This window comes from Dermacentor silvarum, chromosome 11 (genome assembly GCF_013339745.2).
Source record: "Dermacentor silvarum isolate Dsil-2018 chromosome 11, BIME_Dsil_1.4, whole genome shotgun sequence".
Lineage (NCBI taxonomy): Eukaryota > Metazoa > Arthropoda > Arachnida > Ixodida > Ixodidae > Dermacentor > Dermacentor silvarum.
Window position 1 is genome coordinate 76,233,571 of NC_051164.1, and position 18,771 is coordinate 76,252,341.

The 18,771-nt window shown below is 44.7% G+C and overlaps 1 protein-coding gene across 1 annotated transcript; it reads right to left on the bottom strand.

Annotated features, from left to right (window-relative positions):
* Window positions 1-633: 633 nt before the first annotated feature.
* Window positions 634-7,778, bottom strand: LOC119434142 (protein mago nashi homolog). Its single transcript, XM_037701464.2, has 4 exons — window positions 7,581-7,778; window positions 6,977-7,035; window positions 4,181-4,291; window positions 634-860 (listed from the first exon to the last, which is right to left on the bottom strand). Exons 1-4 carry the CDS (start codon window positions 7,669-7,671, stop codon window positions 678-680), a joined length of 444 nt encoding a protein of 147 aa, XP_037557392.1. The 5' UTR covers window positions 7,672-7,778; the 3' UTR covers window positions 634-677.
* Between the last annotated feature and the right edge of the window lie 10,993 nt (window positions 7,779-18,771).

Below are 18,771 nucleotides of genomic sequence, written 5' to 3' on the forward strand. Positions count from 1 at the left end.
AAAAGGCAAGTCCACTTGTCGAAACATTGGCTCCTGCTTTTGCCTCATTCTCGTTTTGCTCAACACTTTATGTTTCACCAGATATTTGTGGGCGTCAAGCAAAAAAGTTAGAGGCTCTCAAGTACCATAAATCGCATGCTTGTAAACTACAGGGTGCTGTGCTTTTATTGCAACTGCAGAAACAAACTGCTTGCAAGATCTGCATACACAGCTTTACTCACCAGAACAAGTGTCATGCATGTGTAAAAAGCTACCTTGCTATTTACATCCTGTGGCAAAAAAGATTAAGCCAAAAATTTTAAACTCCACCATGCACCACCACATGCACACACACCTTTGCACGATAAAGTGCATTGAGTCAATGCATTTTAAGGCAGGAATAGCGCAGAGCTGTTCCAATCTGGTTTAGTTTCAATCCACCATTAACCTTCTGTGACAGGCCAAAGTGGCTCTGTTGATTTATGGCTATGTCCACACAATTGGGAAGAACGATCACAATTTGGGAGTTTCCCGGACAAATCGGGAGAGTTGGCAGGCATTTAGTTATATCCGTGTTTGTTATATCGAAGTTCGACTATATATATTGTTCAACTACAGCAGACTGAGAACAAGGGAAGGTCACGACAAAATTGACAATTGGCAGAGTAAGCGCGCGTTTATTGTTGTGAGAGCCCCATTTAGATCGGCTTGATCTTGAAGTGCAGGCCAATGAGGGAGAAGACGAGGCATTTGAGGTCCTGCACCAGATAGTAGAAGCACCGCAGGCCCTCAGGGTCCTTACTCTGGTTGACATCCACCAGCGAGCCAATCTTGGACGTCGTGAAGGACACGTGCTCGTCGCCCATCACGATCTCCAGCTCCTGCGGAAATGTAACATCAACCAACCACCGATAACGGAAGCTTTAGACACTGCTTAGACTGGCCTCCAAGCTGTCTAGTTTCAAAACATTCCTATCCAAAATCACATGCTGACACTAAGCCTTGTTAATTCAAACCAACCAGCTGGCACCTTTACATTTCTGTGGGTCAAGTCTTTCTTTATTTCAAACCTGAAATTGCCCTAGGTCTAGGGTGCGCAAGCAAAAATGTGGCCCAATCTTGGTGATAGTGCAGAAAGGGTCCAAGCACAATGGCACATACCCCTGTGAATTCTGGGACCTGTAACGTGCCCCTGAACTACCCTTGTCACACCTAGGACCCAAAAAGGTCCCAGGCACAAGGGTAGGAACAGATGATACGATTGGATTTTAGCCCAAAAGGCCAACCCGCGTCGGCCATGTCCACGTTCCCACAACCCTCTCTTTGTCAGCGTTCCAAACGCTTGCGTATCTTGTTTCTTTTCCTTCCCATCTCCCGTGGAAACGTTACGCGTGTCTAGTTTCCTCCGGCTCCTCGGGGCGATGGTTGCATTCTTGTCCCTGTGCCTGCCATCGCTCTTCGTAGGCGCGTTGCTCCTTGGGAGTCCGGACTACACACGAATATGATGGAATTAATATAATAATAACAGACGTGATACGAGAATGTGTGTGCGTACCTATCGTCACGATGACCACCGATCAAGACAAAAATTGGCTGTGGTTTAGCTCTGGTTAAACCTAGTCAAGTAGCGATAGCTACAGACCCCCGGCTGCGCTTAGGCTTCGCTTGTAGTTAGACATGTTGTTATTAAACTTAGTGGTTTCCCACTAGACTAAGAAAGGAGAGACGTTGTGGTCAACCAATGGGTAAAACTATTTTTCACACCAATGAATACGCTTCTATGATCCGTAAAGTAATGGAGGAGCGTGCCAACCATTCGGCACGCACCTCTTGAGTCTCTTCAGCGCTGTCTCCACTTCATTTCTACGGCGATCCCTGGCCTCCTTCAGGCTGGCCAACTTCTCACCATCCATACTGCGGCCTAAACTATGGCTGCGGTGACACGAGCTCTCCCCTTCTATACTTCCGGTTATCATAGCTGCGGAGCGCGGGGTGTGACGTCATACAGAGGGCGTGGCGAGCGCGCCAGCTGTGACGGTTGCCAGGCAACGGTGGACGCGCGCCTGTAGGAGCGGTGGCCGCGCAGCGACCGCGACGAGCCGAGTCGCCAGAGAATCGAGGCCCGTGGTGTGACGTCACAGTGCAGCCACAGCTCAAAATGCGGCGACGGCGAAAAGACGAAAACCTGGCGAAATTACAATAAATGTGTTCATAGCTTTGTTCAAAATTCTGTGACATCTCTGCGTCGTGTACAAAACAGCTTCGCTGGTCATCCACCTTCACAGAGTGGAATGGCTCATGACTTTTCGGTCTGCTCTCAGCAGCGTTTCAAGCAAAAGCTACAGCTCACAATGGACGACTACTTTACTTACCTAATTTTAACATGTATCACTTATTGCAAGAAAATAGAGGTTATGCGAAAATCTGCATGTGTGCTTTTCTACACACCTAGTTTGACCTAACCACGATGACAAACCTCGGGTTGAAATCGTAATTAGGTGTCAACATGTCAGCTGCTGACACCATTCCTGCTGCCTTTCCTCCCTCGCATTATCCAAGCTTTGAAAACACGTCTAACGTTTAACAGTGCTACTAGCTGGAACGTCACCATCTTTTTCGCTAGGGCAAGTTAGCTGTATGTGAGAAAGCCTGCTTACAGAATTTTGCATAGCACCTATTGGTTCAAAAATTGCCTACACTTGGCATTCAGATACGAAATAGAAACAGTGTTGGCGGTGTTGGCAACATCCTATTTGTCAGAGTTAGTGTCATTATGAATGCTCATTCAAACAAAGGAGTTATCTTACATACTAGGCTAGCAGCAATGGAGCCATGTCGCACGTTTTCGGCATGTTGAAGTATTGTGCCACATAACGAACTGGCAAAGCAGATAGTCTGGGTGTGGGCCACCCTCCCGTTTTCAATGGTGGCAGAGTCATTAAAGAATTGCGGAGTATCAAATGCAGTAGACTGCACAGAGCACATGTGGCCCACAGCGCTAAAGAGTTGTCTGAGAGAGAAGGTAATTCTGCAGGTAACTCTGCCATACTTCCTTACTCAAGCTCTCAACTGTTAAGTGCATCATTGCTGCTGCAGACACTCCCCAGGCCTGCTAAACGTTTGCTCCCATGACTTGTCAATCTCAGTGAAACCATTACCTACTGACCCTATCTAAGACATCAGGTGCAAAGCTGTGGAAGCTAGAGAGACTGTTTGCAGTGGCTGCATTCGCACCTAGAAATAGTTCAATGTATTTTTGTGTGCAACTGTTTTTTTATATAGGCTCACTATTGAATGAAAGAAGTTTTAATCCTTAGAAACAAACAAACTGTGGTATACGGCTGCTAATGCGCTATTCTAAATCAATTTGCTTTTGGGGCTTTTTCATTTGTAGCCCCCTGCGGTAGCCTCATGTGCATAGACGGAACACAAAGTGAAGTGAAGCATTCACAAAACATGCGGAGTGATAAATTTTGGTGACCGAACTTCTAGCATAGCTTCCACAGTGCTGCACCTATATGTCTGTATCGGAGCATAACACCGCAGCCATAACCTGCGGTGTATGTTTAGGTTAATACGTGTATATGCTGGTGCCATTGGCAACCCTACTTCAGGGCCTTTGATGCATTGTATAGGAGAATAGACTAACTATGCCACAATGTCTCTAGTGCGCTGTGGAGTGTGAATGAGCATCGCACCCTCTACAGACCGCTGCTTGCTGTGTGAGCCTTGCACAAGCAAATGTCCACGACGGAGAAGCCAGAAGCTAAGTAACAAATTCCTAAGCCCTTAAGGACTACAGGTTTTCTTTTTTAGAGCAACTATAATGACTCAATCTTTTGTGATATGCCTTAACAACATCATTAGAACACCAACCACATTATTAGAACAGAGTCTGTTATTAATGTGAGAAATCTAGTGTAATAAAAGGGATGATGAGAGAATGTCTGCCGCTATCTATGTTATCAGGAGGGCTTGTCAAAATCTAAAAAGTGACAATTACTCATGATGAGCTGAGGCCGTCAAGATACCATAGAGAGTTAACAGCTACCGGCCATAAAAAACAAACACAGGCACCGAAAGTCAGTGCCCACTACTTTTTTTAAATGTGCCTTTACATTGTCCATTTGGTTAGCATCAATTAGTAACATAATAGCTATGAACCAACTAGCCCAAACAAAAATTTTCGCAGAACACTTACCTGCCGTCCAATACGATCTGGGTGAGGCCAGAGCCCATCATCTTCACGCATGATTTCAGAGTCGTCAATGATGCGTTTCAGCTCCTCCATGACACACTTGTGAACGTAGGCCTGCATGTAAAGTGCACCAAAAAATTACCATCACCCTAACTAGATATCAGTTTCGAAGACTCACTCAAATCTTTCAAGCCAACTCGGAGGTTCGGAAGTGGTTCACAGTGATGCTTACGGTTTGCATAATTTATTGCACTAATGTGAATGAAGGTCTCTAGCAACTACAATGGTTCAGGCTTTTTACACAGCATTCAGGTTCTCACACAGCACTGACTACTGAATTGCACATTAGCAAGACCATGAGGTAAGCTACTATGGTCGGTGACAAGCTAATGATTCAGTGCAAGCGCCGCCTACAAAGTTACTGTGCATGTGCCCTTTGTATTTCCCCATTCCAAAACTCGTTTCTTTAGAGACGCTAATTTTAAACTGTCCACCTCCACTATAACGTCATGGAAATGAGTGAATGTAATTGGCTGGAACGTTCATACAAATTCTCTTAGCTGGACAGCAGAGTGCTTGCCCCTTTATTCGTAGGCTGTCATCAGCTACAGTTGCTTTGTCTTTTTTCTCACAAAATGACAGCCAGTGTACGCAGAGCCCTCCATGGTTTTTGTTACACACAAGCTCATGCAGGGTTAAAAACAGAAGCACAGTTATAGCATAAAGTTGTTGGACTTTCTGGAAAGAAAGTTGACAGGAAAGAAAATTGAGTTTGTCAGTGATTGTTCCGGAACTGAGACGTCATATCTAGCAACAAATGACAGAACAAGGATGAGCAGTGCCCAGAATGAAAGGTCATTGTCCTGTGTAAGTCAATGCTTTTCCAGCGTTCAGTCATAACTAGCACAAGAAGACGCAAGACAACAGGTAAGTGAAATGCAACACTAGTGTCCTCTGATGACATCTTTTTTGTCTTGCTGGGGCTTACAACATCCCAATTCTGAGAGAGAAAAAGGGAGGATTAAGGTAATGAACTGAACAAACTAAACGGAAAAACATGCCATGCATGTGTCTGCTTGACGATAAAGAGGTGACTCAAAAGCAAATGTTCAAGCAGAAATTGCACAGAAGGTACTAATTCGAAGCACATTTCATCAAATGCTCAAATTACATTGCAGTGTAGACCAAAAAATTTGCTGTTTAGTATTATACATCATAAGTCTTGCACTATTTCATCTGTTATCGGTCGGAGTAAAGGTTCACAAATGCTTGCGAGCAACCTGCTTTTGAGAAAAAGAGAACTTTCTTCAATGTCAACTCTGCTTCATGATGTCTTCATTTGTGGAAGCGCCACTTCTCTGTGGAGAGGCAACGGCTGCTTTCTGCTATCTTGCCTTTCGTTTCTCCCCCACCACTGGCTTCTTTTAAATCGTTTCAAAGTAGAAGTTTATATTTCAGCTGCAGAGCATGGCATCAGCCAATAATAGCACATCAGCTTATAACAGCTTTCCAAACACATTATGCTTCTTCTGCTATCAGCAGAGGTACAATATTATGCTCAGCTATTGCTGCCCTGCTTTGTGAGGAATCGGATGGAGAAGTAAGAAATTTGCACATGCGCATGGAGCAATCTATAGGCTAGGAGATGAAAAGTTAATTTATTGTGGAAGCAGTACTCCCCGATAGTGAAGTGATGAGGCACGGCGATTTTGTCCTCTTTTCTATCCTGCCAGTCACATTTTACTACTGGCTTCATTTAAATTATTTTACCTTGGTGATAGCTAACAAATAAGCTGCAGTGGGTGAGGTCAGTCAATCCTAGTAGCTGGCAATGCAACCGTGCTCTTCAGGCACATACCTGATGATGCAGACTTAAGAGTTTAGTGGCTTAGAGGTAATAATTCCAACTCTGGATCTATGCGTTCGAATCACCATGGGGTATTAAAATTTTTTTCTGCTTCATACAACTCCGGAAAAGCATTCCTGCAATGGATATTGGCACCCGTCACTAAAACATCAAATCAACTTGAGGAGTGAGCTCATAACAGCTATTGCTGTAAAAACAAAAAACAACTGTGGGGCGTAAAGTGCATAAGACTAATCACTTCACTCAGCATGTCACCAAAACTTAGCACAATATGCACAACACACATTCAGACCTGGTAGTATTGTGCATAATCTAGGCTTTTTAAACTTCGTCTTTAATCAAAGTGAAGCTAATGCGACCAGTGTTAATACGCAAAATGGTGTTTACGACACTTGTACCCGCTGCAATAAAACCTTTAGTGAACTTCTCTGTGCGGGGCAGTTTGTTGGAACAAGAACGATGAGGAAGAAGACGAAGAAGTTCGTTATTATTAATAAATCCGTTTTACTATGCACTGGGAGGTTTGGTTTCCTACAAAGCCTGTGCACATAAAATCTTTGTTGGAAGCGAATCTGCATAACGAATTTCGGTTCTCTCATAATGCACCTTGCGTTGGATCGACATGCTGCTATAGCAGAAATTTAACTATCGTGACAGATTAACGATAGGCATCGAGACATGCTGTAAGGATATCCAGGCTCTCAGAGAAGTACGTCTATCAGCAGCCCACATATCACGACATACTCAGGCATGCCAGCAGTACCACTTTTCTATCTTAAAAAACAGTACGGCCTATGCATTACAAACGATTACGAAATCTCACTGTGTTTAACTTTGTGCTGGCACTTTGCTGTCACATGTAGACGTAAAAATGTACAGCGGCATGGTACGCACACGCGCTAAATAAACAAGAGTGTTGCGGACAAACTTGCCTCTTTCCGGATCATGGTGTCGTTCTTGTAGTTCGAGTTGTTTGCGTACCGCAATTTGCCTAGAATATCAACAAGCATTTTGGTAAGAACACAGAGTAGCACTAGATGCAAAGTAGCGAAGCCGATTACTATAAAATTGTACATAACGTAATGATCGGCAAGGATGAATGATCTGTTTGTTTCATGACACAGCCCCAGACTTAGTAGAGCGGATTGAAAGAGTACGTCAAAAGCAGAATTCCGTTTTTCCATGGAAGCTTCCAAAGAATACAACGTCTGCTAAAAAATACGGTGTTGGAAGCTCCGCACGGACAGATGTGTGACGCTGAAAAGCATCGAACAATAATTAATAATGCGCTGATCGAACGCTGTGGAGGCGCCAAGTAACGACTGATGATTTTGTGGTTGGTGAAATGACTACGGAACTTGCACCACAGAAAGATGAAATGTGCGCGAATCCAAAAGGTCACTAGGCAAAGCAATTAGCGCTACAGTATTAGGACAGTGACATAAAAATGTGATCTCTGCGCACATGTGCAGATAGAGCGTCGACTCCAAGCCACGGAAACGACGCTTTCGACGTGTATTATGAGCGGGTACGTACCATCTGGCCGAAACTCGAACTCGAGGAACTCGTGGCCGAATTTGCCCTTGTGACCGACGTAATAACGTAGGTAAAAGTCTGTGGAAGTCATTTGAAGTTCTTGCCGTCACAACGCTGCACAAAGTTAAAATGCCTCACAAGCTTGCTATGGACTGGGCGCGTTCGAATGTGTACCTACCAGCTTGCAAATCCACAAGCGAAGCTGCGTACAAAGATATCTAAAAAGACAGCTTCTTTTCTGCGTAGCCGATGTTAAATCAACTTGTCATGACGTATTTTAGCGTTTATAATTACTTCCGGCAATTACAAGACACAAACGCATGGCCTCATAGATCTAGTTATTTTTAATGCAACTACTATAACACTGAAACTAAATGCCGTAGAACAGCCGCTTAAAATAATACAAAACTTTTGGACACTTCAAATCCACGCCTCATAATTTGACGGCCACTAAATTTTAAATGCGGATCTTAAAGGCTATGCTAAAGTAACTCAAAAGCCGGAAACACGTCAAGACACTGAATTTTTGACACCACCTCTATCTATAAGCGAACACGCTTTACGTTGTTTGTCACCTGGTGTCAAATTTTGATACTAACTAAAAACTAAAATAGAGTGAAACAAAAGAAGAAACTGACCGGCTCGACCACATGTGCGCTCAGGAACGTTGTTGCTGAAATTCTACAGAGCAATATAGAGTGTACTAGATTGGGGGAGTGGGTCCAATGCAGGCTCCCCGCTGAGGCCTTTTTTATTGAAAAGTTGGTGGCGCTACCATCGCTTTCTCCTGAATGAGCAGCCGGACGCTTGTCGCGTCGGAGACCCCTACCGCACATGGAGGTAGAGTGACCTAGAATATGGGAGAGTGTCCAAAGCGCCGCGCGAATGCATGGGAGGAGCGAGGACCTTTTTGTGTGAACTCTCGCGCCGCGGCGCTGCTGTACCGGACCCGTGGGCTTTCTCCCCTGCGGAAGCCGCGCCAAGGCGGCGGGCGTCTGCTACGAGCCTGATATTTTGGTTGCTATTAGCCAACATCGCGATAATTTGGGATATAATAAATACCACGTCACCGCAAGGCAATACCGCAGGGACTCACCGCACAGAGAACGCGCTTGCCGGCTGTGAATACGGGTATTTTGTCTATATCCTTCTAGCTCGCTTGGTCCGCGCTTACGCGGCTGTTTGAGTAACGCATTCCGCGTGCTTACTTCATTTAGTTAAGCGGGGAATGAGCAACGTGAACGTGCTGCAGAAGAAAAGCTGGAGATCGCGACGATAACAACGAGAACGTAGTAGATATGGCTAGCTCATGCTATAACGCTTTTACACCCTATCTTTTATTTCATGCATTCGATTTGTTTTACAAGACTGCCTCCCGTGCTCTGCTGTCTCTGTATTAAGGCGAAATCCTTAACTGGCTCTTCGGAAGCGGAATGTGTCTGTTGGCCGATGCCACGTTACCATAAATAAATACAAACCGCGTAACTCTCGCGTCTCGTTCACTTGGTATATATACCAAAGTACAGCGTGGAAGGGCACGAATGTGTGACTAAGGAGCCTAATGGGTCATGGCATACTTGACACTTGACATACTTGCACTCACGTCAAGATTAACGATAACAATATGACGTGTGGTCATATGACGACGGCCAGAAATTCCTCTGATGCTGTGGGTGTGGCGATAAAAATGTGTCGAATGCGAATCTTGATCTCAACGTGTCGAGCTTACCCATATATCACGAAGAGATGAAAGCACAGGTAAAGGGTAATAATAGTAATGATAATTTCCCAAAAATCACAATGTGGCTATGAGAGACGCCGCAGTGGAGCTAGTGCTCCGTTAATTTCGACCACCTGGGGTTCTTTAACGTTCACCTAAATCTATGTACACGGGTGTTTTATGCATTTCGCCTCCATCGAAATGTAAGCCGCCGTGGCCGGAAATCGAACCCGCGTCCTCGAGCTTAGCAGTACAACCTACCAAAGCCACTAAGCTATAGCACGGCGTGTATAGGTAAATGGTACGCGAGAAATATACGCGGCAAAAAACAAGACAACCCAAAATAAATGAAACGCTAACAGCGCAACATTGTAAACGTATGCCTCATTTCATAATTACGAGCAAGCGTCAGAAAACGAACATGATGGATTACGTATGTGCAACTCGTCTTTCACCTTCTTGTGTTGCAAGAGCGCAAACACTAAGAGAATTTTAACATGAAAGTAACTTTAGGAATATTTATTGCGTATGCTCGCTGGTTCGTACACAGCAAATATACTTACTGATCAATAACTATATACGTACTTGTATTACCCAATGAAAGAGGCAACAAATCACCAGAACATAAACTTCTCATTTTTTGCTGTTATTGAAGGTAACTATTTTAGGGATATGTAGAATCAATAGCGATAATTGAAGTGCATCAAATATAATGCACTCAATATAATGCAAGCACAAACATCGTCACGCGCCATGAATGTTTCTTAGTTTACGTAAAAAATCACACGTTACGCAATAACTATGATATAATGAAAAGTTACGTGTTGGTAATTTCAGAGAGGATTCACGGATTATTAAAACAAGGCTATTGCAGTAATAATTTTTACATAACAAATTAGTAAATGGCTAGGCCAGTAGTAGCTATCTATTCATTTCAATGAAGAAAAAAAATACATTTGTTTAGCTATTGGCTGGATCGAATGACTTTTCTTTCGAATGTCTGAATTTGCAAAAAGCTTGGCTCACGGTGAACCTTAAGGTACATCATGCGCGAAGTTTGTATTGAAGAGATAGCGTACAGCAAGAATTGTTCGTGTACACAATCTTTGAAGCGAAATAAGTCAACAATATTGCCCGCGTTACGGCCGTCTTTGCTCTTTCTCTTGCTTCCCTTACACCTTCTCACTATGCTCTGTTCATAATAAAATATTGTCGTTGCTAAAAAAATATTCGAATAAATACATATGCATATAGCTGTAAACCACTACTGCCCGTGAGCGAAAAGCGCGTAATGGTGAGCGAAGCGGTCACTGCACGCACGTATTTCACTTGAGTGCGCGAGTAATTTACTTTTTTTCGTTACTCTTATTCTTGCAAGCATGGTGCTATTGCCCGCGTACCCATGCGAATAACGTTTCCTTTTTTACGTTCTTTCCTTGCGCGGGCTCATTTAGCGCGTTTCTACGCACGCACAGTTACCGCAATACCGCTCCCGAAGTCTAGCACCGGAGCTAGGCCGCGCTGATGAGTTTGATACGTTAGTTTTTGCATTATCTTGCCGCGAAAGCACAAAGAAACGCTCAAAGATGGGTAAGCTCCATGCAGCACCACACTGTTGAAGTTAAATAGAGTTCAAGTGCTTTGCGTGGAAAATGAACGCAAAAAACTTCAGCGCGTAGCAGACGACCCTCGCTTCCAGCGCGCTTCGCGAGCGCGTAAAGCCCACGGGTCCGGAGCAGCAGCGGCGCGTCGCGGCAGTTCACACAAAAAGGCCCTCGCCGGAGCCGGCGCTTTGGACACTCTCCCATATTCTAGGTCACTCTACATGGAGGTACCGCAGCTGCATGGAGCTTTGATAGGCGTTTCACTCTGCTGCATCTAGTTTTGATACTCGGTGGCGAAGACAGTGGTTTTATTCCCCACTTACCTGTGGTCAATAAAATGAAGAAAGGGCGATGGCAACGATGCGAGCGGCGCAACAACGATGATGGCTCGAGCAGACGACAGCTACTCAGCCCGTGAGCTCACCTCAGCCAATGGGCGCTGCCGAAACAGCAGGACCCAACGTTTAAATGTCCGGAGCTTCAGGATAAGGCGGCAGCAGCGCCGCCGCAATTTCAACGTTTTTTGCTTCACCCTCGACGCTTGCCAAGGCGTCCGCTGGACCCAATCCCCCATTCTAGTACACTCTAATTCTACGAAAGCAGCCTAAGCGTAATTGGCCGACGGTTGGAAAGCTGCTGGCGGGATGTCGGCTGCCAACAATCGTGGCCAGCCATAGAGGCCATAAATTGAAGTTGAATTTATTTTCATCAGTAGTACACATAAAAAACAAGTGAAGTATAAATGCACAGTCGGAGGTTCCGAAGTAAAGTGGCAACAGTAGACGGCTACATCATACAAAGGTTATAAACAGAGCTTTCAATAGAAAACTAGGTAGTGGTAGTATGTGGAACACGCAATGCGGAAAAGTTTTCATCGAAAAAAAAAACGAAAAAAAAAACTGCGTTTAATGCGAAATTAGGTGGTGGTAGGATGGGGGGACAAGCAATGCTGGAAAGTATTAACACGGTCAAAACATTAATAAAAAATAGGAACAGTGCAATATAAATATATTTAATAATGCTTATATTGCACAATAAAAAATACAAGGAGTTCAGCAATGCGTTACGCCTTAGCTTTGAGCTTGAAGGCTTCAAATGCGTATGATTTGATACTGGACGGGATCGAATTCCACAATGATATCCTTGAAAACATTACAGTGAATTTCCCATAATTAGTTAGAATTTTAGGACGCAGCAAATTGTAACGTGCGGAAAACCTTGTGTTAGTGAGGGTAGTACGAGTAAAACTTTCAATACCTAACTCGGTATTTATGAGGCAGAACATTATTAACAACAGCTTATGACTGAATAACATGCGCAAGGGAAGAAGGTTTAGGGAACAAACAAAAAAATGGGAGCAGAGTAAGATGTAAACGGTTGAAATGTCATCAATCGTACCGCTTGCTTTTGTAAAACTTCTGGTTGGCCATGGAGATGTGTGAAGTACGTATTACCCCCTGATGATATAGGCAATATGGTGATGAGAGGGTTAATGATGATGATGAAGATATATGTGGCCTTCCCCTTTGTATCGTGTGTTCAACGAGAGTTCGGATCTGGCACTCAAGAGAATAGTCCGGTTAAAAAGAAGAGTACATATAAACACAAAACTAACAAGCAAAAAAATATAAGAAGCACACACAATCCCTTAGAGGAGAGAGGAAAAAAAGAAAAGACGAAAAAGGGGGACAAACGGCTCGTCTTATGTTAATCACGTGAAATAAGCGCTGGTTCACATCACTGAACTGGTTCAAGAGGAAAAAGTCGGACCAAGGTTGTTTGCCAACTTCGTCGGGACATAAGTGGCCAAAAGACGGACCGAGGTTGCGGTACGACCATTCTCCAGGTTGTGCGGCTACGACAGGTTGGTGTGCGAAGTGGGAACTGCGTCATGCCGAAATAAGTGGCCAACGTACGTACGGTATAAGGTGCATTCAAAAGCAATTTCGCGCCTTTTGACCCCAGCATGAGGCTTTTTCGCAAGTGCCTAACTTGTATTAGATTTGACTGAATAATAATTGTGATAATGTTTCTGGGATGACAAGTGCTTTTTAAGCGAAGCTTTATAGGCTTACAACTTTCGGCGGCGGTGGTGGTGGTGTCACGCTGAAAAGTGGGCCGATCCTGGTGATAGTGCAGAAAGGGTTCAAGCCAATGGCACATACCCCTGTAAGCTCGGGGACCTGTAACGCGCCCTTGAACTACCCTTGCCACACGTGGGATCGAAAGAGACAAAATCACCAGCCCTTCTCCTGTCGAGAAAATGGGGCTAAGCGAAGCTTGTCGTCCGATTCTAGCGTGAGGGCTTCCGAAGCCCAGGTGAAACTTCAGCGAAGAGCCGCCGACCCTGAGTTTAGGGCAAGCGAAGCGGAACGCCTGCAACAGTGTCGTCTTGCCACAAGCTTCGCTTACCCCCATTTTGACGACACGGGAAGGGCTCCGATTTTTTTTATACTTCATTATAGGAAAAAGAAGTTTTCTCAGTGCTTAGTTGAGTGCAATATAGTGCCTTCCCAAAACCAGTATGCCACATAATGTATCTACATTCTATTTTCTTAAACTTTTATTGCCTATATGTCATTGGGTATATTACTTGCCTATATGTATACTTTTGCATTGCGTATGGTTGCTTCTCTACTGTGATATTTTATTGTCACCAAGCGTTGCCTTTAATGCAAGGCAGATACATCCAAAGTCTCTTTAAAATGGGTATTCATATTTTGATAACGTGGTTCCAGTGATCCATTTGTTCTAGTCTATGGGCACAGGGTTATGTGGCACAAGCCTCAGCCTTTTGTGTGATTTTATTGCGATAGCAATTATATGGACACTCCGGGCTCATTTCTGCCGTCACCGTCGCCGTGAGGTTCCGTATAAAGTCCAATGGCGGTAACATCGTCGCCGGGCGCCGTATGCTCCATGTGCTAGTGAAAGCGTGCCAGGGTGCGCCGACGATGCCGGCTCAATCTCGCGCACGCGAGGGAGGAAAGCGAGAAAGAAGCGCGCAGTCTCCCGTCGCGCACAAGGCTCCGGGGAAAGGGGAGAAGGGTAGATAAGCAGGGTATATAATATCATCAGGAATTTTGATGACATAGTAAAAGCAGCCGAAGAATTCTATACGTACTGACCTGTACAGTACCCAGAGCAGCCAAGCTACTTTCATTCGAAGTAGTGATGAACAGGATACAGAGGCTCCTTCTATAAATAGCGATGAAGTTATAAGGGCCTTGCAAGACATGACCAGGGGCAAAACTACTGTAGAAGCTGAAATAAGACTCGATTTAATCAATGATGGAGGAGATATCTTGCATGAAAAGCTTGCGGCCCATGTACGCAATGCCTCAGTACTTCAAGTGTACCAGAGACGTGGAAGAACACCAACATTACACTAATCCTTAAGAAGGGAGACATTAAAGAATTGAAGAATTATAGACCCATTAACTTGCCTTCAGTATTGTATAAAATATTCACCGAGATAATTTCCAATAGAATCAGGGCAAGACTTGACTTCAGTCAACCAAGAGAACATGCTGGCTTCAGGAAGGGATATTCTACGATGGATCATATCCATGCCATCAATGAGGTAATCGAGAAATCTTCGGAGTACAATCAGCCTCTCTATATGGCTTTCATAGATTATGACTTGATTCAGTAGAGATACCAGCAGTCGTAGAGGCATTGCGTAATTAAGGAGTACAGGAGTCATACGTGAATATCTTGGGAACTATCTACAAAGATTAAACAGCTGCACTAGTTCTCCACAAGAAAAGTAATAAGTTATCTATCAAGGAAGGGGTCAGGCAAGGAGACACAATCTCTCCATTGCTATTCACTGCATGCTCAGAAGACGTATTCGAGCTCTCAGACTGGGGAGGCTTAGAAGTGAGGATCAACAGCGAAAATCTCAGCAACCTTCGGTTTGCAGATGACATTGTCCTATTCAGCAACAATGGAAACAAACTACAAGAAATGATTGAGGACCTTAACCGAGAAAGTGTAAGAGTGGGGTCAAAGATTAATATGCAGAAGACAAAAATAATGTTCAAGCTTGGCGCTGAGCCGTGCTCCCTCAAGGCCTGCAGAAGATAGCGCCAACCTTTCCTTTCCAAATGAACCACTTAGTAGTAGTAGTATGTTCAAGAGACTGGCAAGGAAACAAGGATTCAGGATCGCCAGTCAGCCTCTAGAGTCGGTTAAAGGAGTACGTTTATCTAGGTCAGTTACTCAGAGGGAACTCTGATCATGAGAAGGAAATCTACAGAAGAATAAAATTTGGTTGGAGTACATACGGCAGGCATTGCCAAATCCTGACTGGGCGCTTACTACTGCCGTTGAAAAGAAAAGTGTAATATCATTGCATTCCACAGATGCTAACATCTGGCGCAGAAACTTGGAGGTTAACAGAGAAGCTCGAGAACAAGTTACGAACCGCACAAATAGCGATGGAACAAAAATGTTAGGCCTAACGTTAAGAGACAGGAAGAGAGCATTGTGCATCAGAGAGCAAACGGTGATAGCCGATATTTTAATTGACATTAAGAGAAAAAATGGAGCTGGGCAGGCCATGTAATGCGTAGGATGGAAAACCGGTGGACCATTAGAGTTACAGAATGGATACAAGAGAAGGGAAGCGCAGTCGAGGTCGAGGACGACAGAAAACTAGGTGGGGTGATGAAGTTAGGAAATTTGCAGGCGCAAGCTAGAATCAGCTAGCGCAAGGCAGGGCTAATATGGAGATCGCAGGGAAATGCCATCGTCCTGCAATGGAAATAATTATAGGCTGATGATGATGATGATTAGACGGCCGATAATACTACTATCCTTACTTTGTATCAATATCAGCACAGCCTATATTTATGTCCACTGCCGGACTTTGTATAGCTGTATACTAATTTTCTATTGCAATCGATGCTTCGCCTTTTGGGCGAAACTGTGATTTTTTTTTTTTTTGTAAGATAACTTTTTCGAAGTGAACTGAATTCTGGGGCTTATTTTACGTGCCGAAACCCCGATTTGATTATCAGGCACGCCGTAGTGGGGGACTCCGGACTAATTTTGACCCCCACTGGATCTTTAACGTGTCCCTAATGCACGGGACACGGGCGTTTTTGCTTTTCGCCCCCATCGAAATGCGGCCAACGTGGCCGGGATTCGATCCCGCGACCTCGCGCTTAGCAGAGCAACACCATAGCCGCTAAGCCACCGCGGCAGGTATAACTGTTTCTAAATACATTTTAAATGAACATGCTCTATGTGATACAGCGCACTTTGTACTGCGCATGCTGTACTGCAAGAAAGATGCATGTTTGCTTGTTATCAGCCAGGAATAGGCAGTTTCATAAGTACAACGCATGCTAGGAATCCATCTAAGCCAAACGTAGGCCGAGACATAAACCAACCTACAAAGTGCCGTGGGCCATTCCAGTGAAAACACTTCGTTCGTAGGAAATACGAATCACGTCCCAATGTCCATGCATGCACCATTTCTGAGGTAAATAGGACATCCGCCAGTCGTCCGGTTTCGGATATCTTATCATGAATGTCACAAGGATATCGCACATGAACCTGTTTCGGATATCCCACCACGGATGTCTCATGTTTATCACATGTTGACCTTTCTGGGCATACACGTAAATATTTGTCGTCCAATTGCGGCTTTGTTTTTTTTTTCAGTTTCCTCGTAACAGAATTGTGTTTTCCGGCATGTTCGAATTACAATCCGAAGCTATCGTGTCTGCAGCTCGTGTGTACGGCGGTCGTAATTTACGAATTTTCTGACGCCCAACTTAGTTTAAAAAACTTCAATTAGTTCAATAAGCCACTTGCGCTTGGCGGAAGGCCAAGAATAATGAGGAGTATGCTGCACTTAGCGCACGTGCGCGCGCGCGCAACGTGTGTACAAAATGTATTTGTTCTTGATAGGTGGGCACTCTGCCCATTGCATCTATCACAGATCCTGTGTGGTGCGACCCTAACAGGCATTATATGTCGAACGCACTGTGCAAAAGGCCCTGGCATGTCCGTAAAATGTACGCAACATGTCCCCATGATGTCCTTCGCGATATGCGAGGGATGTCCGCAGGGCACGGGACATGCGGTCAAACGGTCATTTGAGAAACTTCCCGTAAGATATCTATATGAGAAATGCCCGTAAGATATCTATATGAGGTCATTGTTGTCAATTGGATGTTAGGTACGTTCGATGTAAGCCCAGTCATAAGCCGACCTACAAATTTTCGTGGGCCACGCTAGGTTCGATGAAAGCCCCGGTTACATGAGGGGTGGGTTACATTTGTACGAGTTCTTCGATGAATGACTTGAAATGGCACGGGTCGGAGTGGTGCGCAGCGTCGGTGGGCAGATGATTCCAGTCATTCGCTGTTCGAATGAAAAATGAGTTGAGGTGCGCAGTAGCGCGCAGGTGGTGGATATACAGCTTTAGAATGACTGTTACGGAGCGAAAGGCGATGAGCAGGTATGATAATCTAGTGAGCAAGAGACGAGTGATAAAACTTGTGGTAGAGGGACAGGCGCGCTATTTTTCTGCGTGACACAAGACTGGGAAGATTAGCCGTATGTTTTAGATCAGTGACGCTGGAATAGTACGAATAATCTGAGAAGACAAATCTAATAGCACGGTTTTGAATGGACTCAAGGGATTTCCGTAGTTTAATCTGGTGCGGGTCCCAAACTGCGCATGCGTATTCCAGCTTGGGACGAATAAACGTTTGGTACGTTAGCAATTTTACGTGAGGAGGGGTAAACTTAAGGTTACGCCGCACATAGCCAAGGACACGGTTAGCTTCGTTTGTTATACTTGCTATATGATGTGACCAGCTGAGATCATTAGTCACTGTGATACCCAGGTACTTATACGATGAAGCTAAAGATAATTCGGAGCCAAAAATGACGTATACCTATGTGCTTGGTAGGAAGCTCGGCGGTGGAATGAGATCTGCGAAGTCTTCTTGATATTTAAACACATTAACCAAGTTCTACACCAGTTTTCAACAGTTAGTAAATCGTTTTGAAGGGAAATGTTATCATGGAAGCTATGGATAGGACGGTGAAGGACACAATCGTCTGCGAAAAGTCGAATACAGGAGGAGATGTTTGTCGGTAGGTCATTGATGAAGATTAAAAAAAAAAAAAGTAATGGTCCGAGGACGGTGCCTTGAGGAACTCCGGATATAACAGGCGCTAATGAGGAAGCGTGCCCATTAATACAGACAAATACAGACAAATTTACAGACAAATAATACAGACAAATTTTCCCTGTTGGGAGACGATGCCTTTTGCGGGCGGTGTGTTGCCGGGAATGGTTATGCGGCTCGCCACAGTGTATTATTGACTCACTGATTAACTGTACACTGTGCGCCCAGAGTCGGCGCTCACGGTCTATACCCTGCGCTGTATTCTTATAAATGGCCACACCGTGATGAAGGCGCAACGGTCTACCACATGGTAAGGGCAAGCACACCAGAGCTCACACCCCACCAAACGGCAGTGGGAGGTAGCGCTGTCCAGCTCTGACTCGACGGACCAGCTCTAACTGGGCCGGTATTTTGTAGAGATGCGTTACGCTTTGTTTTATACTAGTCTTATCATCCACCGCTCACGGCAGGCTGATCCCGTTGATAACGTGAGCGGACCGTCGCTATGACTACTGACCAAGCGCGAAAAGTGCGAATAGGCATTAGCACCGGAAAGGCATTGCTACAAAATACCGGTCCTGATCAACCAAGCGAGAAGCGCAGCTAATATCGGTGGACTCCTCGCCTGAGGGGACCACCGATTGCAGGGCGGAGGAGTTATACTTACGCTCGCGTACAGCTTTTTATAAAGTTTATTCTCTCTCTCTCTCTCT